This window comes from Lucilia sericata, unplaced genomic scaffold, assembly GCF_015586225.1.
Source record: "Lucilia sericata isolate MDLA Ls3-8-SP2 unplaced genomic scaffold, ASM1558622v1 Contig000122F_arrow, whole genome shotgun sequence".
Classification (NCBI taxonomy): domain Eukaryota; kingdom Metazoa; phylum Arthropoda; class Insecta; order Diptera; family Calliphoridae; genus Lucilia; species Lucilia sericata.
In genome coordinates this window covers 648,869-672,524 of record NW_023994154.1, presented here as the reverse complement: position 1 = coordinate 672,524, position 23,656 = coordinate 648,869, and the positions used below count along the sequence as shown (strand labels likewise).

The 23,656-nt window shown below is 31.9% G+C and overlaps 5 protein-coding genes across 7 annotated transcripts; 2 read left to right on the top strand and 3 right to left on the bottom strand.

Annotated features, from left to right (window-relative positions):
• Window positions 1-1,269: 1,269 nt before the first annotated feature.
• LOC119600807 (60S ribosomal protein L13) lies at window positions 1,270-2,600 on the bottom strand. The gene is made up of 4 exons (XM_037951361.1): window positions 2,453-2,600; window positions 1,888-2,143; window positions 1,503-1,808; window positions 1,270-1,404 (listed from the first exon to the last, which is right to left on the bottom strand). Exons 2-4 carry the CDS (start codon window positions 2,128-2,130, stop codon window positions 1,315-1,317), a joined length of 639 nt encoding a protein of 212 aa, XP_037807289.1. The 5' UTR covers window positions 2,131-2,143; window positions 2,453-2,600; the 3' UTR covers window positions 1,270-1,314.
• A 1,496-nt stretch (window positions 2,601-4,096) lies between these two features.
• LOC119600811 lies at window positions 4,097-7,384 on the top strand. The gene is given in 13 exon segments (XM_037951366.1): window positions 4,097-5,034; window positions 5,098-5,250; window positions 5,252-5,265; window positions 5,267-5,370; window positions 5,373-5,426; window positions 5,474-5,610; window positions 5,664-5,730; window positions 5,733-5,812; window positions 5,884-5,961; window positions 5,963-6,042; window positions 6,562-6,779; window positions 6,845-6,933; window positions 6,935-7,384. Coding segments are annotated over 13 exon segments (2,112 nt in total). The 5' UTR covers window positions 4,097-4,227; the 3' UTR covers window positions 7,166-7,384.
• LOC119600813 (methyltransferase-like protein 17, mitochondrial) lies at window positions 7,385-9,227 on the bottom strand. The gene is given in 5 exon segments (XM_037951368.1): window positions 7,385-7,632; window positions 7,691-7,885; window positions 7,887-7,978; window positions 8,035-8,253; window positions 8,316-9,227. Coding segments are annotated over 5 exon segments (1,449 nt in total). The 5' UTR covers window positions 9,105-9,227; the 3' UTR covers window positions 7,385-7,478.
• A 1,422-nt stretch (window positions 9,228-10,649) lies between these two features.
• On the top strand, window positions 10,650-17,044 carry LOC119600809 (transmembrane protein 184C). Of its 3 annotated transcripts, none has more exons than XM_037951365.1 (7): window positions 10,650-10,952; window positions 11,015-11,292; window positions 12,077-12,212; window positions 12,274-12,344; window positions 12,412-12,511; window positions 12,579-12,930; window positions 13,078-17,044. In XM_037951365.1, exons 1-7 carry the CDS (start codon window positions 10,650-10,652, stop codon window positions 13,380-13,382), a joined length of 1,545 nt encoding a protein of 514 aa, XP_037807293.1. In that variant the 3' UTR covers window positions 13,383-17,044. The 3 variants fall into 3 exon arrangements, with proteins under 3 accessions (XP_037807293.1, XP_037807292.1, XP_037807291.1); XM_037951364.1 differs by having other exon boundaries at window positions 13,075-17,044; XM_037951363.1 differs by having other exon boundaries at window positions 12,579-17,044.
• Window positions 17,045-17,963: 919 nt separating this feature from the next.
• LOC119600812 lies at window positions 17,964-23,412 on the bottom strand. Its single transcript, XM_037951367.1, has 5 exons — window positions 22,822-23,412; window positions 22,380-22,669; window positions 20,926-21,570; window positions 20,687-20,858; window positions 17,964-18,138 (listed from the first exon to the last, which is right to left on the bottom strand). The coding sequence occupies exons 1-5, from the start codon at window positions 23,119-23,121 to the stop codon at window positions 17,968-17,970; spliced, it is 1,578 nt and encodes a 525-aa protein (XP_037807295.1). The 5' UTR covers window positions 23,122-23,412; the 3' UTR covers window positions 17,964-17,967.
• Between the last annotated feature and the right edge of the window lie 244 nt (window positions 23,413-23,656).

The window sequence follows — 23,656 nt, the reverse complement described above, 5'->3', positions numbered from 1 at the left end:
GCGAAGGAATACTACTCCCGGAGAACTCTTTCTGTTTACACTGACCTTTTCCAAAAAAAGGGGAAAGAGTGGGAAACGGCATTTTCATCCTTGAATTTGGGATCAGGATAAGTTTTAGAATACAGAATGAATGTAGTCCTATGCAGGCTAAAATATCAGCCATAATAAGAGCAAATTATACCGATGGCCAAACTGCTATCAAATCTCTGATTGGTGTATAAATTACATCCATGCTAGTCCAGGAATACTGGGCTTCCTTAAATAGAATAGCGAGACATTCAATAGACGTGATCAAATGGGTACGTACGGTAATTTGATTGGTAACTGTGTGGCTGATGAATTAGCGCAAATAGACGCCTCAATGTCCGTTAGGAACATAGATATCTTTTGTAACATTCCGTTAAAAACATGCAAACAACAACTGGATAAAAAAAATTTATGAAGACAATATGGCACAACGAGCCAACTTGCACTATTGCCAGAATGATATGACCAAATTTAGATAGTAAATGCACGCCATATCTCCTTCAATTTTGTCGTCTTAATCTCAGCAATCTAGCTGCTGTCATCGCAGGACACTGTTTATTTGGGAACCATGTAAGAAACTTGGCCTACCCTACGACTTCTGCAGGTGCCAGGACGACGAAGAATCCGTAGAACATCATCTCTCCCATTGCCTGCTTTAGCAGACATTTGCTTCGATATTCGAATTTTCGACGACCAGTCAGAAATCTCCAGTAACAATTAATTCTTAACTCACACAGCACTAACCAATGGTACTTATATTATGTTAAATTAACTGATGCACCAAAGGCAATTTAAAAAAGGAATACGTAAAACATCGAAGAAAATTTTTAAGTGATTAATTTTTACAAAAAATTTACAAATAAAAAATCGAAAAATATCCAAAATTCTGCATAAAATTATCTTCTTTAACGGTGGTAGTTACAATTATAAACAATTCTCAATTTCACTTTAGAACCGGAAGTAATTTTGAATATAGCCCCTTGATAATCGTTTTATCAACAAAATATTTACATGATCTATATCACGGTAAACATACAGCATAGAAATATCTCGATTATAACCAAATCCAATTAGAATCTTGTGTACGCTTATGAAAATACCGAAATTTTTTCTATTACATGCCAGAAACTGTCTTATTTAACCCTAATACCTTCTTATAACATCATTAGACATGGTGGTCAAAATCTTTCTATATTTACAAAAACACACAATTTAAATGTAAAAAAATTTACACATATACTATTTTTTTATTATAAAACTATAGTTTTATTAAACACCATTACTAATTTACTTCTTCTTGGCATTTTCTTCTTCATTTTCAGCGTTTTCACGGGCTTGCTTGGCACGGATGCCAACAAGACGAGCATCAGAACGAGCCTAAATAGAAAAAAGTAAACAAAAATTAATGAAATTGTCCCAACATTTAGTTTAAAGAAAAATAGTAATATGTTAAAAAAAAGCAGGGCCATCCATACCTTGCGCAAAGTAGCGAAAGCCTTGAATTTCTTCTCGTCCTTGGTAACTTCACGGAATTCAATGGTGGGTTCTTCCTTCTTAATAGGCATAACCTTGCCCTTAAGTTGGGTAGCCAACTTGCATTCTTCAAGAGAAGATTCACCCTTGCGGATCTTCTTCTCGTTGATGGGGAAGAGAATCAATTTGCTCTTGTATTCCTTCAAGCGTTGGATGTTGCGTTGACGGGATTCGATGGATTTGTTCTTGCGTCTGCGATCAACAGCGATGCCAACAGTTTTGGCAAAACCAGCAGTAAGACCGGCACCCTAAAGAGACAAACAAAAATATTTAATGTTTACATCTTGCTGGTTGGGGGGAAAAGTGTGTCAATATTTAGACACCTACCTTCAATTCTTCCAAAGTGAAACCGCGACCAGCACGCAACTTGGTGTGATAACGGATGGTGGGGCATCTGACTACGGGACGGAGGGGACCAGCAGCGGGACGGGGGAAGACTTCCTTGGCTTTCTTAATGCGGTTATTGCGCCTGCGGATCTTGCGGGCGGGTTGGTTGAACCAGGTCTTAACATGACGTTGCCACCACTTGTGGAAGTGAGCATTTGGAATCATATTATTTCCCTTACCCATTTTGTTGTTTAGTCTGCAATAGTTATAAACAAAAACGCACTGATTAATAACGTTACAATACAAATTCACTTAATAGGAACACATTTACGTTTATTCTCCATATAACCACAAAAAAACAAAAATAATTTTCGTTCAAACACCACGTGGTTGTCTCATGAAATTTTAACACAAATTTTCATTTTTCTTTACTAAAATCCATTATGTTTTATGCTTAGTTTATTAGTAGGCACTTCTTTCATTTAATTTCATTGAAATTTCAACCAAAACTTTTTTAATTTTTACATATTTTTTAAAAAATCACCAGCAGAAATTTTTTACAAACCTTTTCTTCCCAACAACGAATCAAAAAGGAAAAGTGCAGCCAACTTAGCAATGTCGAAAAAACATTTTTCGAATAACAGTCGATTATTTTCGAACTTAACATACAACCCTGTGTAGGTATAGGGTACGAAAAATGCAACTATGTAAGTAACCGATAACTAAAGTTTTTTGAAAAAAATAACTAGTAGATTCATGAATTTTTAACAAAAATGTATTTTAAAATAAAATTTACTGTTAGTCAGTGCCTGTGTTCTGTAACTTTCGAATCGACAAAAACATCGGGTGAACACACGTAATTCAAATATGTTTTGGTTCAATTTAAAAATTATCTGAATCATAGAACTAACAAGGGAGAGACTCTTTCAATGTTTTTTCTCGACTCGAAAACTACAGAGCACAGGCACAGAATAAATCGAATTTAGTCGAAAAATCATAATTTTTCAGAATACGAAGATTTTCGGCTATTTACATGTACACAACACGATCATAGACGAATTTGCCAACAAGAGCATAAAAATACAAACATTCATTTCTGGGGGACTATGTTCTAAAATATGTATATATAAATTGACTGTCGAACTAGTTAGAGTACAATATTCGGAATCTGAATCTGTGAGAAACTATAATTGTGTATCCGAAGTCGTTAGTTACAAAGCGCCACTTTAATTATATATAAAGTAAAAACCTGAATCTATGTGATAAAAGTTAATGAAAATTCTTGCAGAAACCCTGAATTGTTACAAATTAATATATTAACGATATTTCAATCTAGCACAATTATACCAGAGTGATAAAGGCATTTATTTAGAGAATAAATTCCTATACAAACAATTTTTGGATTTAACGAAAGGGCCTGAAAATATATCTGTCGTTATACTGGGCTTTTCCTGTATTGTTAAAAGTCGAATGATCCGTTTGGATTATTGCATTGGCAATATCAACATTATTTATAATTTTGTTTACATTTTTATTACTTATTGCTATTTTGTATTTATAAAGAAAGATTTATTATTAAAAAATTGCAAAAAGTAAATACAATTCTCATACATAAGTAGGGTTCTATAGTTGAAACGAAAAGTCGACTTTTCGACTTTTTGCATTTAGTTAAAAGTCGACTTTTCGACCTTTCGACTTTTTCCATTTTATGAAAAGTCGATTTTTCGACTTTTCGACCTTTTTCATTTATTTAAAAGTCGACTTTTAGACTTTTCGACTTTTAGTATTTTATAAATGGTCGACTTTTCGACCTTTCGACTTTTTCCGACTTTTCGACTTTTTCCGACTTTTCGACTTTTTCCGACTTTTTTCGACTTTTCGACTTTTTTCGACTTTTTCCGACTTTTTTCGACTTTCCGACTTTTCGACTTTTATTTACAAAGTCGACTTTTCGACTTTTTTCATAGACGATAGTCGAGTTATCGACTTTTTTGGAACAAAATAGTCGACTTCGACTTTTCGACTTTTTTCGACAAAAAGTCGATTGTTCGATTATTCGAAAGTCGATTTATAGAACCCTATACATAAGTTAATTCAGGACTTTTCGAATTATTTACAAAAAGTGTTTCTAAACCACAGTACTAAAATCTATGTTATGAAAAATATGAGCCTTTTTCATTTTAGTGCTTTTCAACCCTGAACAAGTTGACAGCCCTGTCGATATTGATAAAATTCGATGACGCGATTGCAGACGAAAAGAAAATTATCTATTTTTTATAAAAAAAATTTGTGTTGACAGTTTAAAAACAGTAAAACGAAAACATAAATATTGTGGAAAAAATGTCGGATCCTTTGCAAGATCCTCCGGTGACCCCACATATAGCACAGCTAAAATTTGCTAAATTACACAGTCCCAAAATGAAAAGTGTGTACTGGCGTCATTTTGGATTTCCGACAAATGAAGACAACTGCATAATAACAAAACAAAATGTAGTTTGCCTTATTTGTCATAAGGTTTTAACTAATCACGGCAATACCACCAATCTACGTGCTCATCTGCAATATCGTCACAAGGAGGTTTTCAATCAAATCATACAAGACAACGGAATACAGGTGCCACCGCGTAAGCCACAAACAAAAATGTCACTTAATGGCAGTGGGGCGGGCGGCATGAAAATCAAACGTGAACCGGTCGATAAGAAACCGAAAATTAAAGTTGAATATCATAACTCGATGATGCAGCAGCATGACACCTATTCGAATGATGCCTCTGTAAGCGGCAACGATGACCATTCGATATTGTATGAAACCGTGGTGCCGATGACTTATGAAGACGATGACATAGTGGACAGTAATCATTTTACAAAAATCGAAGTTAGCAGTGCCAACGATGTCAAACCAACTTGTAGTGATTTGCTACAGGTGGGTGGCAGTAGTAGTAATCGTAATGTGGAACGGAAATATCGCATTAGTACTGTCAATAATATGTCCACAGATTTGGCAACAATAGATAATTATCAATTGCAAGAGGCGCTAACAAATCTGGTGGTCGATGACTTACGAAATGTGGAGAGTTTATTTGATGCCAGCATGTCGAAATTTATTCGAACTATATGTGGTAATGTGTCCATACCTTCAGCGAAAAAGGTAAGTAAAGACGGTTTGCAAATGTTTAAAAAAATTGTCAAATTTTATGAAATCCTATTCCAGATAGAATTGTATATAAAAGAATTGCACAGTGATAAATATACCACTCTAACGGATCAAATAAAAGTTCATTCACAAATTAAACCCTATTCATTGGGTTTCGAACTTTGGTCTAATGTGGAACAGAAAAACTTTCTATCAATATTTTTTAACTATTACCACAGATGCACCGCTATAATTTGGTAAATCAGATCTATTGTACCATAGAATATAATAAATTTACCGCAATTGATACAATATTTGAAGAGTTTAATTTACAAAATTGTACAGCGGCCATATAAATTGTGATGATTATTATTTAAAGCATTTTCTGGACGGAAAGGTAAGATTGAGTTTAGTTGTAATATTCGAAAAGTTAAAAAACCAATTTTTTTTGCAGATATACCCATTATCTACTCGTATGATACAATTGTTAATCATTGTATTAAAAATGTTATAGCATTACCAGCTGTAGCCTCTATTATTGAGGAAATCAAAGATACTATAATGCGTTATAATGTGGAAATTAACTCCAAGGTTAGTATTAATCTTCTTTTTTGATTGTTTTGTTGTTATTTTTGTCAATTTAGGAAGTGAAATTCCCCCCCCTAAATGATGACTTCCCATGGACTTATTATGAGTTACTAAAGTTTTTTGCGGAACTTTATTTTGGCCTGAGGAATTAGAAGTTTTAGTAGCCTCGGCTAAAGGTCTTTATGATATACTAAGTACACTTTCTGTAAGTGGATTAAAACGAAAACTATTTTTTTTATTATTGCTTATTTATTAATATAAATTGTTTGATTTTAGGTGACTTTGGATACATTAAAGGGTGAAGATATACCACTGAGTAGTATGTTGTCACCGATTACATCTAAGGTTTTAAACGAAAAAGCTGGCCATACATGAAAGTGATGACAATTTTGTGGAAATTATTAAAAACACCATCAGTAATACACTTCATAAATTGTGAGTATTTAAGTATTAAAGCTAAATGTTAAACACAGGCCAACAAATGTTTAAGCCAAAGACTACAACTGACATCAGAATTTACTCATTACATTAGGTATTCGAGATGTTGTTTCATAAGCATTCAAAAACCCCCTTTTGTGGTAATATTTTAGATGTTATAACAGACCAAAGGCAACATCGTTTATAAATGGCATCTGAAAGTCTAATCTGCCGACATTAAAATAAAGCTCTCATCTCTATTATATCTGCTTCCTTCTTCGAGATATCTTAACTTAAAGTTTCAGATAGCATAAATAATTTTATAAACAAGGGTATCACTGTCATATAACGTCTCAACTAATGCCAAAAATGGGGTTTTTTCAATCTTTATGACACGATATCTCGAAAACTCGGATTCAGATCAATCTTGTAGTAAGGACTACACACTTTGGTCTCTGGGTTAACAATTGGCAAACATTTTAAGCACGTTTTTTTAATCATCATACACCACTACTGGCCATCTTCTTTATTTTCAGGGGTCTTATCGGATAATCACTTAACCATTTCAGCATTATTAGATCCTAGATTTCATCGTTTAATAAACATCAACAATTTAAATAATTGCATTAAAATTTTAACCAGCAAATACGATAAGATTACAGAATCACAAGGTATATCGCCAAGTATTTCTTCACCCAGATCCACACAAAATCGAGTAAAATCTACAAATACCAATAATGCAGTAAAAAAATCTAGTATGTTTACTTACTTCACAATCGTTTAAAAGCAAACACTTATAAAATTTCTACTTTTCCTACAGATTTAGAATTATTTTTCGATTTAACTGAAACTCCAGTGGAACAGCCAGTCACGACCTTGCCCAATAGTGTAGAAAACGACTTGAAACGTTTATCGCACCGATGTCTACTGCAGCCTCGATGAATCGCCCTTTTTGTGGTGGAATCGTATGGGTCATATGTATGGCTCTTTAAAACATTTAGCCCATCAGTATCAATGTGTGCCATGTGTGGTTAATATGAACTATAGGAAAAATATAAAAGAACAAATTTTAGACAGTCAAAAACGTTACATGTTAACTGGCAATCTTATAGATGCCATATTATTTTTGCATTATAATTGAGTAGTAAACATTTAATATATTATTAGATATTTTCTTATGTAAGAATTTTTAGTTTTAAGTTTGTTTTTGACCATTTGAATGAGGAATACATGCTAACAAATACATATGATTAGTTTATGTACGGCTGCTTATTAGTATGTATGATGGTTTCTTAGTTTTAATACAGATATTGTCCATATTTTTAAATAAAAATTCTAATTAAATTTGAAGAAAAATATATCATTTCTTAATAAAATAAATTTCTTAGTTTTATTATTTACAGGATCAAAATATTAATTAACAACATTCTTATAACTACTTTAACTTAGTCTTATTATTCTTCTTTTAAAGGTTGTTGTGGCACAGTCTCAGGATTTGTATTAGTTACAGTTTTAGCTTTTGTCTTAGTCATGGTTTCGAAAGGTTCACCAATAGTTATAGGCAAACGATCACCCCAACGACCAGCTTTGGCACATCTATAGGCGGGTCTGTAATATTAAAAAATATTATTAAATGAACATGATTTCCTAGAATAATTCCACTAACCTGCCATGTTTAGATTCGGTAAATATAATTTCTTGTAATTTGCCCTCTGACGTGCACATTCTGCAAATGGCATGTTTCGAACGTAATAGTGTAGGACGTACTATTCTCGGCCATGCTCTTGTACTATCTTCTGGTAGTCCTTTTTTAAGTATCACATAACTAAATCTGGCTGTTGCTGTACGTTTGCTATTTTTGTTTTAAATTTGTTGGCACAAAATTAATTTCGAAATTACAGGGAGTACGATCTTCCGGATTCGAAAGGCGCGGACAAATGTTGTCGTGTGGACACTAGAAGTTAAAACAGTAACATTACATATTTGTTTCACTATTTAGGAATTTTCTACTTACCGGTGCAAAACATGACCCACTAAACTATGCTCTTCAAAGGATAAAACCAAATCTCTGGCCTCATTTACCAATTGGGAACCACGTCTTGTGCCCTCTTCTACTATAATCATATAACCATCACATTTCTTCCACAAATTTAATATCACACTTAAACGGTTTTCTGAGCTGGCTAATTCGAACAAGGAATGGGAGCATATAACTAAATCATACTTGGTCTGCAAAAGAATAAAATAAAAACATTAAATTCTTTATTAAAAAGCCTACAAACTTTACTTACTTCTAATCCGGGCAAAAACTGACGATAGAAAACATTTTTCAAAGTCATTTGTTGATTTTCATTGCCATCCCTTAAAATTAATTCGGATAATTCATTCATATGCCTGGAACTGTCAACATTGAAATATTCGAATATGGAATCTTTCCATAGGCTACTACTGGCCCACATACCGGTGCCCACACCCGAACCAAAATCAAAATAACTTTGTGGCTTAAATTCCGAATCACGTGTCTTGATTTCCTGTAATATGCGCATTAAGACACCATACTCATGTGCCCCTCTGGCCACTGCATACACCAGTGCTTCATATTCTCCATACTGTACCGGTTTCCAGGCAAATGTTCGTTCCCTTAAACGTCTTTGCAATAATTGTTCTCTTCGCTGTTCCCATTGTTTACGTTCCTGTTCGCTGAGATTTCCCATTTGTTCTAGCGGCATTATAGTTTCTATCTCCTCCATAATCTTTTTCACTTTTACATTAATTTCCTCTGCTTCTGCTGGTGGATGACGGGATGCTATGAATTGGTTTAATTTCTTACCGTCCTCCATAAGAGTTTTTATGGGAAAGTCACCCACTACCTTTTGCAGAGCTTTCTCGATATTAGCCGGCAAGAGCGTGCGATTAAATTTCATAACTCCGGGATGCTGCCTAGCTTTTACTTCATCATTTTCTATTTTACGCAATACATTTTCGTCAACTTCTACCGCGATTTTGCTAGTATTTCGCTTTAACTGTTTAAACACCATTAATTGTAAAGGTTTTGTAATGTTTTTCATAGATAAATTCATATTTTTTCTATTAATTATTTATTCCCTAAACACTGAAAGAATTGAAAGAATGGGGAAATTAAAATCCAACAGCTGATTGTCAGGCGAATCCACACAAGGTGAAGTCCAGCCGTAGGTGGAGTTTGACAGCCGTCATAGACTTTTGTAAACAATTATCTGCTGTTTATGTATATGTCGTCATCCTGCATGAATTTGCCTTCGTCTTGTTTGTTTACAATCGGGGTATATTCAGTGAGAATGTCAACAGAAAATTAATCATTAAATTATCGATAAAATGCACCAAAGATAACATTTCTAAATTTATTAAAAGTATGAATTAAACAAATATTAATATTATCTAAAATAGAGGACCAATGCACAAAGTATAACCAATATATAAACCTAAATATCCAAACCATCTCGTATTTTAATTATATTTTTGATTGTAAACCTAGCAGAATGAAATTGTTGTCTGTACTAGAGGCACTAGAAGAACTTTAAATTCTGATTAGAACTAGATTTAAATATTTATTTATACTTTCGTATTTTGTACATATATTTGAATCTGTCTTGTTTTTTAAAGGTAGTAGTTTATAATTAATACTATTATAAGCAACAATGATATTTTATCGTTAAGTTTTCCTTTTACAGTGTTACCAAGCCGTCTATGCGGCGATATATAATTTAATATTTTGTGTAATGAATTTGGTACGATATTAAAGAGAATGAATGCATTCTTTTAAATTTTATAACATTTAAGTAAAAGGATAAATTTTTACTTTTTAATTTCGATTTCTTGCAGATACAAAATCCTAAATTTCTTAATTTTTCATTAAATTTTCATTGCATTAAAGGCCTTTAAATAGTATTTTGGTAATTTTCTAATTTCCGTTACATTGGCAACCATACTCTATGGACAGCTCATAACAAATCTGAACGAAAGTAAAACTTTTTCATATTCCGCTATTCTCGCGAAAAATATTTGATATTTTCAACTAAACAACAAAGAAAATTATTGTTTATTTTGTGTAGAAAAATTTGAAAATTTAATTAAAACGTTCTAAAGTTGGAGAAGTTAAAGAAAATATCATAAAAATGTATTACATTCGGTATTTGTGTAATAAAAGTGCCAGAGAAAAAATTGATTAGTATAAAAAAAGTGCCACCGAGAAAAATCAGTGTATGAAGCAAAATAGAGGAAGAAAAAAAAAAGAAGAAAACAACAACAAATACTGTGCCAACCAATTAGAAATTTAACACCAATTAAAATACCACCAACAAAATAAAAAAAGAAACATTTAGCACATTCAATCAAATACAGATTAAAAACTCTGAAAATTATAAATTACTAGTTTTCACACAAACTTTTTATTTCTTTTTTTGTTAATACATTTTCGCAAGAGATAAAGGTTTTTTTTAGTTAAAAGTAATACAATCGCTTTGGCAGAAAAACAACAACAACAAAGGAAACAAATACACACAGCAGTAGCGGCAGCAGCAACAGCCGTAGCAGAGCTGAGCAGAGAGGAAAACAAACATCAATTCGAAACTTGAATAGAATAGAATATGTGTCAGAATTATTCATTGCGAAGATTCTGCGAGGAGTGGCGTATCTGGATACGACCTTTACTTATTATAACCTATGGCATATTTGCGATAATCGTAGTGCCTCTGCTCATTATCAATTCCGTCAAGGATGGTTTTCAGCGTCGTGATCAATTGATATTAATTGGTGGCTTATTTGTTTTATCAGCAGTGCCCATATCAATTTGGCATATTATTCAGCATGTTGTACACTTTACAAAACCCATTTTACAAAAACACATCATACGCATATTGTGGATGGTGCCCATATATGCCTTAAATGCTGTAAGTACTCCCTAAGTACACCAACAGCTTATTCCAGGATTTTATATTTAAATATTTTTCAGTGGATTGGTTTATTCTTTCCGAAACATTCAATCTATGCCGATTCGTTACGTGAGTGCTATGAGGCCTATGTGATTTATAATTTTATGGTCTATTTATTAAATTATTTAAATTTGGGCATGGATTTGGAAGCGACCATGATGTATAGATCCCAAGTACATCATTTCTTTCCTATGTGTTGCATTCGTCCCTGGACCATGGGTCGAGAATTTATACATAATTGTAAACATGGTATTTTACAATATACTGTGGTGCGGCCAATAACTACATTCATAGCGGTGTAAGTATTTTTGCAATTTTCAAGTTCAATTAATGATAATATTTATGTACGTTTTGCATGTATTGCGTATCTATTATTAATTTTTTTTCTACATTCAAATATATTTCATATATTGTTCAATTGATTTTATTGTTTGTCGTAACATTGTCTAACGTTTAGCTATTTTCCTTAAGTGGTCATCAAATTCTTTGCTTTTTAACAAACATATGTACGAGATACCGAGTATTGACGATTAATATACATACAATTATTCGATTAGTTAGTAATTTCCATCGTTTGTAAGATTTTTTAAAATTTCATTTTACTCGAAACTGCGTACCATGTTAGGAAGGTATTTTTAAATAATGATTTATATTGAAATTGATATTAGTTTACAAGGGGTGTGTACTATGAGATATACTCCCACTCGGAGACTCATGGTTTTCATTGTGATTACCTTCAAAAGTTAGTATTAGATAATCCAAAACAGGATGTAAACAATTTAAGATTAGGAAAAGGGGGATTGAGATTGAGAGAGGAAGTTTCAGGGAAGTGGATCTTCTCTCTGATAGTTGAGGTAATTTGGTAGATGACATGCCAATTGGAACTGTTTAGACAAGCAAGTCATTATGTTGTCTCACCTAAAATAACCGAGTTTCCTCATGTAGATGATCTTTCCTTCCAAATAAAGAAAATGTTATTTATGAAATTCGCCTTTTAAGTTTTTGTACTATTTAATCTTCAGGTGGCTTTATAATCAAATAAAAAAATAATTAATAAAACTTTAAAAAAAATGTATTTTTAGTATTTGCGAATTATGCGGTGTCTATGGAGAAGGTACTTTTGCCGGAAATGTAGCATTTCCCTATATAGTTGTTATCAACAATATCTCACAATTCGTAGCCATGTATTGTCTCGTTTTGTTTTATAAAGCCAACAAGGTAGGATATTAAATAAACAAATATTTAAAACCTACAATTAAAAAAATAATTTTCTTAACAGGAGGATTTAAAACCCATGAAACCTATACCAAAATTCTTGTGCATTAAAGCGGTAGTTTTCTTTTCATTTTTGTAAGTACAAAAAAAAACGTTTCCATGAGAAATTATTATTAATTACTTAATTTATTTTCATTATTAGCCAAGGAGTGTTATTAAACGTTTTAGTTTATTATAAAATAATAAAAATCTTTGAAGCAGATGATTTGGGTGAGGATGCCAATTTGGCCTCAATGTTGCAAGTAAGTTCGTTTTTAAATAAAACATATTAAAAGCTAAAAAGAAGTAAACATTTTCTGCCTTTTACAGAATTTCATTATTTGCATTGAAATGTTTATAGCAGCAGTGGCTCACATTTATAGTTTCCCTCACTATCCATTCCATATTAACTCTCAACAATATTGGAATAATCCAAATCATAACTGGTGTCGGGCTTTTCTATCCATGATCGATATATCCGATATACAAGAGGATGTATCCGAACATTTAGGTGTTGTTACCGGCACCATAAGTCGTCGATTCCAAGGTCGCAGCGCTTATCAGCCTTTATCGCGTGGCACTAGACGTTCAAGCGGCGAGTACTTTAGACGCCTAGATGGTGAGGACTCAAGCAGTAGTCAGCAACTGCTAGTTCCGGACACTGATAGCAGTGATAAAACAGGTAATAATAAGAAAAGAAATCCATATCAAACGCATTATGCTAAACCGCTGGCCAAGGCCAATCGCTATGGAGCTACAGATAGTCTTGTGCTACCCGTTTGTGATGCTGCAATAACCAATGATTCTCAATCTCAATCCCAATTAGCAGGTAACCGTCCCACCACTTCCAAAGCTTCCATAACAACTGCAACTGGCAACGAAACTAGTAGCAATGCCGCCGCCATCATTGCTACCAACACTAACACTCATCCCTCTGCTACCCACTCCAATTTTGGCGGTATTAGTATACAAAAACGCGATCCAACCGTTAGAGACTTTCCGACACATTATGGGGCGCCCGTGGCGGGTGGTACTAGTTTTCTGCAGGCTCGTAATGTTACGACAACACACGCTCCCAGTCCCATTCCAGAGTCCGTTGATGATTTTGCATCATTTATCGGTTCCTCAAGATGACAGCGTTATGATAGTAATAGTCAAAATTATAATCCATCCGCTAGTGAATCGATTTCTATAGGGTTTTCCAGTAGCCTTAAGTTGTCGACGGGTGGCAGCCTCAGTAACAACAGTAATAATTCATCTGATTGGTTAAGTTCGCCCGATGGTGTGGGTCCAAAATTATTATTAGATGATGATGATAATAATGATGATGATGACGATAATGTTGGCGATGATATTGACGTAGGGCCAACATGTTCTACTATGCAACAACAACAACAACTACAACTTAGCCACCCACATACTGAATCTAACGAATACATCACTTAAACTCACACAACAACATCACCACTAACAATCACGACAACTAATACAAAAAAAAACACCAAACACAATCTACATTTTTTTTGTAATTACAAACAAAATAATTATTAATGCTACCAAATGATAGAAACGAAAACAAATCTACTTAAATACAGACGTACAGATCGGACGGGTGTAGACTTTAGGGAAAAAGAAAAACGAAATACCCGAAAGCAATTGTTATTGTTTTTTTTTTATTAATCTTTGTATTTTGTAACTTAAATGTTTGTGTTTCTTTAGAAGTCTCTTGATTATCAACAATTTACCAATATTATCATTGATTAGTGATAATAATGTGTCAAAAAAATTTATAGATTTTATGACCAAATTCAAAGTTTAATATTCTTTAGAAAATTGTTTAAATTTATGAATATTGCAATTGGTTTCTTGGGAACAAACTCTGTTTTTAAGCCTGTTTTGGCTAAAAATTCATTGCAATCATCATTCCAATATTCAAATATCAAAATCCATTTAATTCTCTTAAAAGTTTCTCTTATTTCTCTCCATTTTAAGGGAAAATTCCAAGTTTGATAAGCTATAGATTTTGTCTTTCTTTATTAAAAAATTTTTCCAAAATTATCACGAGAAATCATCTAAAATTAATGAAAAATTCCAAGTTTTAAAAATGTAAAAATTATGTTCGAAAAACTACATCTTTTATTGATATGTTCGAAATTACAAATATATATTCGAAATTATGAATTATATTCTAAAATAATTAAGAGATTATGATAATTCCTAAAAAATGTATTAAGAAAATTTTCAAATTTATATTCAAAAATTCAAACTTATGTTCTAAATATTTTTATTTTATTGGAAATTAATTTTATTGCGTTTTTTTTTTTAAAGATAATCTTAAAATTTTCATACATTTTAATAGTATTTTCAATGTAGTTTCAAAATATGCCATTTTTAAGTTATTTTCGAAAATTCGAAGTTATAATCGAATGAAATTTAAAGCTGTTAAAATGTTATTCTAATTATCAAATTCAAAATTTTTATTCATTTTAATAGTATTTTCAATGTAATATCAGATTATAACCCTGTTATGACATGTTCGAAAATTCGAAATTATTTTCGAAAAATTGTTAACATAATCTCTAAATCCTTAGGATGCATGGAAATATTATTTTAGTATTATTTGAAACCAATTTTTTTACATTTTTCAATTTTGAACATAAAAGTTTTCCAAAAAGATTTCGAAATATTCATGAATTTTCAATATTAGTTTCAAAAAATAAAAATTTTAAGATATTCCCCCATATTCTGCATTTCAAATACGTTTCCGCATTCAGTTATGCAATATTCGAAAATAAGTTCGAAAATTCGAAGTTATTTTCGAAAAATTGTAAAGGCTGTTAAAATAATCTCTAAATCCTTAGAAAGCATAAAAAATTAATTTTAGTTTTTTTTGGAACAAATTTTATTACATTTTCCAAGTTTCGAACATTAAAATGTTCAAAATATTCATAAATTTTTAATATTAGTTTCAAAAAATATGAAATTTTTGAGACATATCTTTTCTGCATTTCGAATACGTTTTCGTATTCAGATATGATGATCGAAAAAACAAGTTGGAAAATTCGAAGTTATTTTCGAAAAATTGTTGAAGCTGCTAAAATAATCTCCAAATCCTTAGGACGCATGGAAATTTAACTTTAGATTTATTTGGAACCTAATTAATTACATTTTTCAATTTCGAACATAAAAATTTTCAAAAAATATATAAATTTTTAATATTAGTTTCGAAAAGTAAACATTTTAAGATATTCCCCATATTTTGTATTTCTATAACGTTTCCGAATTCAGTTACGCAATGATCGAAAACATTTTCGAAAATTCGAAAGTTCTTAAAATAATCTCCAAATCCTTGGGAATCATAAAATATAATTTTAGTCTTATTTGAAACTAAATTTATTACATTTTTCAAATTTCGAACATAAAAATTTTCAAGAAAAAATTTATAAAATTCATGAATTCATGAATTGAAAATTAATTTTCAATATTACTATCAAAAATAAACATTTGAAGATATTCTACCATAATCTGCATTTCGAATATGTTTCCGTATTCAGTTAATTCGAAATTATTTGAAACTAAATTTATTACATTTTCAAATTTCGAACATAAAAATTTGTAAAAAAGTTTTTTTTTTTTTAAAAAAGAAGAAGCATTACCACGCATTACGGATCGAAATGCAGAACATCAAAGTTGCCAAACGGAGAAAATTTCGATTCGAATTGATAAGCAGAATAGGGCTGATTAACTTGTAATTTTTTGTTTTGGAAAAATTTTCATTGAAACATTTTGATAGCATGCTGTTGTCTTTATAAAAAATTCGGTACTTGCCAGAACCAATATTCAGATTTTAAACATTAACCGAAAGCGTATATTCATCAAAAGTATTTTTAGAAAAACTACTATTGAATATAACGGTCTAAATCTATGTATTTGGAAGCAGTACTTTTTTAAAAAGTACTTATTTACTTTTTATATAAAAAAAACAAACATTTAAGTTACAAAATATACAAGTAAACCCCTTTTTTACCTTTATAGTATATTATCACTTTGTTTATAACTTAATTTTTGCTTTAATGTTTAACTTAAGAACTGCAATTAATTACAAAATTATAATTTATTTTTTTAATTTTTGGGGATTTTATGTGGTTTTTATGATATTGTTTTAACTACTTTTTTTAAAAAAGCATCTGTTTTAATTTAAAAACAATTTCAGTTTAATATAAATTGTTTGATTTGATTTTATTAAACTAACCAAAGTAGTTTTAAGAAAGCAAGACTTATTTTTTATATATAAAATAAATTATGTGTAGGTATTTATATAAAGAAACAAAAACTGTAATTATAAATTAAAAAAACTGCAAGTGGCCTTTGTTTAAAAACTATTAATAATTCAATTTCTAACAAGCTAACATTAAAATTCTCATTCAAAACAAGAAAAGAAAAAAACTAAAAGTTTCATAAATAAAAAAAAACTGTCTTTAAGACAAAAGTGATTTTCAGCGGCTTTAAGCTAAACAATCAAACATTTATACAAAATTTATTAATAATAATTTTTGTATTTTAACAGATGCATTTTCAAATATTGCTTTAGGAAAACTTTAAAGTAAAAGAACAGTTAGTAAAACAAAGCAATACAATAACTACTTAATTTCTTCACACTCTCCTTTTTGTATTGTATGTGTAAGAGAAAACAATGATAACATTTTGAAATCACTTCTATTAACTGGTGTTTTTAAAGAAAAACAAAAAAACTTAACAAGAATTATGTTTTGAATTGTTTATAGAGTCGTGTATATTATTAACAATTTTTATAAATAGTTAGTTTTAGCTTTAGGTTTATATAATACAAAAACAAATTTATATGATTATTTTTATTTCCTTTATTTTTTTGTATTTATTTTAAATAAATTTTTAAATTGGAAAAATAATAAAAAAAAAAACGAAAAAAAATTAAAATGTTTGTATTTTATTTAATTTTTATTATCAAAATATAAAGGGAATGTATAATTTTTTTTTAATTACCTTCTAATATAATAAGTTCTTTTATGGTTTATTTATTTCTTTTTTGTAATATTAATACTTTATTTTGTTTTAATTTTAGTTAAACAAGTTTAGTTCAGTTGTTTGCAACATTTTTACAAAAATTATACTAATACAGACATTGCTTTTTTTCATATTTTGCATTTAATAATGGGAGGGGGTTTTAAGTACATTTTTTATTAACATTTTATCTTTTAAATCGTCATTTGTTTTTAAAATACAGAAAAAAAAGACTTGAAACACACTTTCATATTTAAAAATTTCGTTAAGAAAATTAGTCATTTTGTTAACAACTAAAAACACAATAAAACTTTTACAATTTAATAAATTAAAGCAACAAAAAGGCACAATTTTGTTTTGTTTATTAATAAAGATTTCTCTTCATTTTAGTAACATTTTATCAATATTTTATCTATTTAGTTTGTTTGTGTTTTTTTTATTTATTTGTTTGTTTAATCATCTGTCATACATTCATGCATATATAAGCAGTCGCCAAACCACCCACCCATTCATACGTCAAATTAAACTTATCAAATAATAATAATAATAATAATAATATATAATATGTAACTAACTGGTTCCTGTGTACCATGGACTACTAAACTGCTCACACTACTAACTCAAAACTCACTCGTAACTCCCTGTTGTCGTTGTCTACGTCGTCGTTTTTTTTTTAACATTAGTTGTTGTAGTTTTGTCGTCCACCCAATTCTAAAAGGAAACGATCTGGATGATCCATCCAATCAGCTGCTGTTAATTTAACTGTACGTTGTCGTTCGGCTTCTTTAATTTGCCATTTTTTAATATCCAACTGCACTTCACGTGATGTCTTATCTCCACAGCCCCATACCTTGAAAAATAAAAGAAAAACAATAATTATTTTAAAAAATACCAAAAAAAATGGAGTAAAAAAAGTATAAAACAAGAATATAATTAACAAAATTGTTTTTTTTTTTTTTTGTTTGTTATGGAAGCTTTGTTGCGTGATAACTAATAATATACATAAAATCTATTTATTAATTTATTTGTTTATGAGTGATGATGATTTTACTGTTTTTTTGTTTATTTCTTATACAAATGTGAATAAATTTATACCTAATAAATTGAAAAACTAACGAAATTTAAAATAATTATAAGACAAATAATAACTGCATATACATATACACATACATTATAAATATATAAAACAAATGTTCTATTATAATTAAACGAATTATATTAAATTAATTGAAATATACGAAATAAACCAAAGTGTATAAAAAATAGATCATGAGTTACAGGTTTTTTGTTTTCATTTTCTTCTTTTATACCAGTCAGAATAAGCTTCATTAGAAAATATGGTCAATCTGTCTTTGATCATTTAATGGAATCAGTAATAAACCGATTTTAAACATGCTACAACAGGTCAATGGTATCCTGTCACAGAATACCATTTCGATCGAAATTAACTCTTCAAAGAAAATCCCGAGAATCAGTCATGTTAGTTTCTATAAACTTGCAACGCTGTATTCTTCATTTTTGAGCTGAGTAGTAGAACCAACCCATCTAGTAATTTCTCATCTTGAAGCTCTTTCAACTGATTGCTGGCTCTTTCTTGATAAAGAGTTTTGTATACATTAGTAAGTTTTGATAGATAATTGTAAGCCCGATTCGTTAACTAATTGAAAGTATTGTTATGATTGTTCCCAAATAACCTTTAGCAAAATTCAGCGGGTAAATCTTAGATCAGTGAATTTGTCTCATTAGTGGAAGAATGAGATAGGTAGATAGTATATAGAATGATAGATAGATAGATAGATAGATAGATAGATAGATAGATAGATAGATAGATAGATAGATAGATAGATAGATAGATAGATAGATAGATAGATAGATAGATAGATAGATAGATAGATAGATAGATAGATAGATAGATAGATAGATAGATAGATAGATAGAGATAGATAGATATATAGATAGATAGATAGATAGATAGATAGATAGATAGATAGATAGATAGATAGATAGATAGATAGATAGATAGATAGATAGATAGATAGATAGATAGATAGATAGATAGATAGATAGATAGATAGATAGATAGATAGATAGATAGATAGATAAATAGATAGAGATAGAAGATAGATAGATAGATAGATAGATAGATAGATAGATAGATAGATAGATAGATAGATAGATAGATAGATAGATAGATAGATAGATAGATAGATAGATAGATAGATAGATAGATAGATAGATAGATAGATAGATAGATAGATAGATAGATAGATAATAGATAGATAGATAGATAGATAGATAGATAGATAGATAGATAGATAGATAGATAGATAGATAGATAGATAGATAGATAGATAGATAGATAGATAGATAGATAGATAGATAGATAGATAGATAGATAGATAGATAGATAGATAGATAGATAGATAGATAGATAGATAGATAGATAGATAGATAGATAGATAGATAGATAGATAGATAGATAGATAGATAGATAGATAGATAGATAGATAGATAGATAGATAGATAGATAGATAGATAGATAGATAGATAGATAGATAGATAGATAGATAGATAGATAGATAGATAGATAGATAGATAGATAGATAGATAGATAGATAGATAGATAGATAGATAGATAGATAGATAGATAGATAGATAGATAGATAGATAGATAGATAAGATAGATAGACAGATAGATAGATAGACAGATGATAGATAGATAGATAGATAGATAGATAGATAGATAGATAGATAGATAGATAGATAGATAGATAGATAGATAGATAGATAGATAGATAGATAGATAGATAGATAGATAGATAGATAGATAGATAGATAGATAGATAGATAGATAGATAGATAGATAGATAGAAGATAGATAGATAGATAGATAGATAGATAGATAGATAGATAGATAGATAGATAGATAGATAGATAGATAGATAGATAGATAGATAGATAGATAGATAGATAGATAGTAAGCGGTTAAGAACGTGCCATCGACTCTAAAGAGATAGATAGCTGTTTTATTGTATACATATGCTACTGGCTATATATGGTCGCCACAACAAGCTAATTAGTAGTATATACATGGTAACAGTTCTTAATATAGTGGAGAGACGTTGGGAGAATGATTTTTAAAACAAACTTTTAGTATGATTAATCGCTGCATCATATATGAGGATTCGCAGTAAATCTGACAAGTACTTAGACACAGCAAATATTTGTATTAGAATTTAAAATAAAACAATAAGTGACGTATATAACAATAAAAGATAAGCAAAATTATTTAATTAATTTTAATTATATTAAATTACATACATATAACTACGTATGCGGAAAACTAAACATGTATGCATTTTGAAAAAAATATAAAAAAAAATTTATAAAAAACTTACCTCAATTGAAAGTAGAACAGCAGCAATACCCTTACAATCAACATTTTCAAAATGTTCATCCACTGATAATATGGGTTTTCTAGGATCAGAACCAGCACGTAAACCTTTAGGATAACCGCGTATACTGGTGTTTAAGTATAAAATATTAGGTTTCTTTTCCAACATTGAAAATCTAGAAAAAGCAAACAATTTTTATTTTAATTAAAGACTTCTGAAACAATCTTTAAACTATTACATACTTGGGCCACAATTGTATGACACAGCTGCCCTCTCCGCCGGTATACAAATGTGTTTCTTTCCATTCAGCCGGCGAAGCAATCAAATATGTTTGATCATCTTTAGTGTGTATAAGAATCAAAGTGGGTCCCCGGTAACCGAGAACGTGATGCAAGAAACGATTTGCCCCCAAACCATGTTCATTGGAATCATACAACAAAGTCCAGTGAGAAGGCATCATAGATAGTTTTTCTATGAATATTTGCGATGCAGATGCTTTATTAGCTGTGGGTGAAGTAACCTTTTGGGGTTTTGAATACAATGGTGGCAAGGCACCGGCCAACAACCAGGCTTGTGATAATGGCATTAAAGAGGAAGAGGCATCAACACTATCAGACGAACCACCATTAGCACTATTTAACGATGATGATGAAGATTTATCGGCAAATGGATTACGTTGCTCCAAAACGGGAGTTTGTAATTCAATACCGCATGATTGTGCGTCTTGTTCGAGACCACGATAGGCGGTCGATAGGGTGTGAACACAATATTTATGCACCAATAATACTAAACGAATTAGATTCTGTTCGAACCAACGACAGACAGAACCGAGACGGAGGGGAGCGGGCGGAAGAAGAAAGCGAGGGGGAACGGAACGGAAGGGGCGAGGAGCGGGAAGGAGAAAAGAGGAGGGAGGAGAGAAGGGGAAAACAAAAGCGAGAGAGCGAGCGAGCGAGCGAGCGAGCGAGCGAGCGAGCGAGCGAGAGCGAGCGAGCGAGCGAGCGAGCGAGCGAGCGAGAGCGAGCGAGCGAGCGAGAGCGAGCGAGCGAGCGACGAGCGAGCGAGCGAGCGAGCGAGCGAGCGAGCGAGCGAGCGAGCGAGCGAGCGAGCGAGCGAGCGAGCGAGCGGCGAGCGAGCGGCGAGCGAGCGAGCGAGCGAGCGAGCGAGCGAGCGAGAGAGCGAGCGCGAGCGAGCGAGCGAGCGAGCGAGCGAGCGAGCGAGCGAGCGAGCGAGCGAGCGAGCGAGAGCGAGCGAGGGAGCGGGCGAGCGAGCGAGGAGAGAGGAGCGAGCGAGCGAGCGAGAGCGAGCGAGCGAGCGAGAGAGCGAGCGAGCGAGCGAGCGAGCGAGCGCGAGCGAGCGAGCGAGAGAGCGAGCGAGCGAGCGAGAGCGAGAGCGAGCGAGCGAGCGAGCGAGCGAGCGAGCGAGCGAGCGAGCGAGCGAGCTAGAGCGAGAGCGAGCGAGCGAGCTATCGAGCGAGCGATCGAGCGAGCGAGAGAGGAGCGAGAGCTATCGAGCGAGCGATCGAGCGATCGAGCTAGCGAGCGAGCGATCTAGCGATCTGAGCTATCGATCTTCTATCTCTCGATCTATCTATCTATCTATATCTATCTACGATCTATCTATCTATCTATCTATCTATCATCTATCTATCTATCTATCTATCTATCTATCTATCTATCTATTTTGTTTAAAAAGACTTACCGATGGACATATTACAGCATTACCCGAATGTTGCATGGCAATTGTATAGCAAATATGCAATAAGCGGGTAACACCCTCCTTATCAATAAAATCTGGATTATCCTGTTGGGCATACATTTTAATATAACATTCCAATGCCTTGGCATCATCCATTATGCCCAAGAAACGTTCACATTGTTGACGAAACGCTACAGTGCCCAAGTGAGCGGTAGTGGCTCGCGATGTTGTATGCATTAATTTAAATAGGCGTTGACCCAAATCGGTGTAGTGGGGAAATACTTGCGACTAAAATGAATAATAAACACTTGATAAGCAAATAAACGTAACAAATGTCAAATAAAATTCAATTAACACAATTTTCCTCTATTATTGAGTTCATTAAAGTCAACAACTTAAATCATATAGTGAGGTTTTGGCAAACTAAACACACAACTCACCACAAACACCTCCGCCGCAATACCATTAACGCCACACTTAGCCGAAGATTTCTCTTTAAGTATCTCCGATAGTTTTTCTATGGGCACTAATTGGGTAAAATATTTCTCGGTAACATCTGAACCCGAAGCAGAACGACTCATAGTGCTTTCGACCTTGAGCATAGCTGCCGCAGAGGAATGTGGTTTACCATTCACCTGCTGGTGAGCACTTGCTTTATTACCTTTAGCTTTCCCATCGGGTACTTCACCGCTACCCTCTCCGCTGGCACCACCTTCCGATTTCGAAGTAGAATTTCCCATGTCAAGCAGTCAGCAGGGGATTCTTTTCACTTAGGTATTTTGCTAAAAACTTTAAAAGTTTAGTTTGTTTTTCTTTCTAATTGTCAGTGCCGCACGTGAGTGTCAACAATGGAATTGTTTGTCCAAACAAAAGAATGATACAGTTTTCCTTCTTAATAGATATACGAAATGCGCAATATGAAATTGCAACAAGACCGTGGATAAAAAAAAAATTTAAAAAATAAGAGAAATACTTTATCGTCGTCTTCGTCAAGTCACACAAAATTTCTAAAAGTCAATTTGTTTCTTATCTCTTCACATTCGTAACAGTGTTGTTGTGATTGATTGTAGAATGAAAAAGTCAAAGCAAAAATAAGCAAATATTCATTATGTGAGTAATCGGTAATTGTTGTTTGTTTTGAAAATATTGAAAAAGTAACTGCAGGTTTACGGCAAAGTATAATGTTTACGGTTTTAAAATATTTTTGGAAAATCTTTTTTTTTATTTAAAGTTTTAATAGCGACACCAAATGAAAACGACGGATTTTATAAACAT

Coding starts and splice junctions, on each gene's coding strand:
- LOC119600807 (XM_037951361.1), bottom strand. CDS start 2,130: ATGGGTAAGGGAAATAATATGATTCCAAATGCTCACTTCCACAAGTGG. Junction 1,809..1,887: donor TCACTTTGGAAGAATTGAAG/GTAGGTGTCTAA, acceptor TTGTCTCTTTAG/GGTGCCGGTCTTACTGCTGG. Junction 1,405..1,502: donor CTTTCGCTACTTTGCGCAAG/GTATGGATGGCC, acceptor TTTTCTATTTAG/GCTCGTTCTGATGCTCGTCT.
- LOC119600809 (XM_037951363.1), top strand. CDS start 10,650: ATGTGTCAGAATTATTCATTGCGAAGATTCTGCGAGGAGTGGCGTATC. Junction 10,953..11,014: donor CCATATATGCCTTAAATGCT/GTAAGTACTCCC, acceptor AATATTTTTCAG/TGGATTGGTTTATTCTTTCC. Junction 12,345..12,411: donor GTAGTTTTCTTTTCATTTTT/GTAAGTACAAAA, acceptor TTTCATTATTAG/CCAAGGAGTGTTATTAAACG.
- LOC119600812 (XM_037951367.1), bottom strand. CDS start 23,121: ATGGGAAATTCTACTTCGAAATCGGAAGGTGGTGCCAGCGGAGAGGGT. Junction 21,571..22,379: donor GTAATATGTCCATCGGTAAG/TCTTTTTAAACA, acceptor CCTTCCCGCTCC/TCGCCCCTTCCGTTCCGTTC. Junction 18,139..20,686: donor CTGTTCTACTTTCAATTGAG/GTAAGTTTTTTA, acceptor TTATTTTTCAAG/GTATGGGGCTGTGGAGATAA.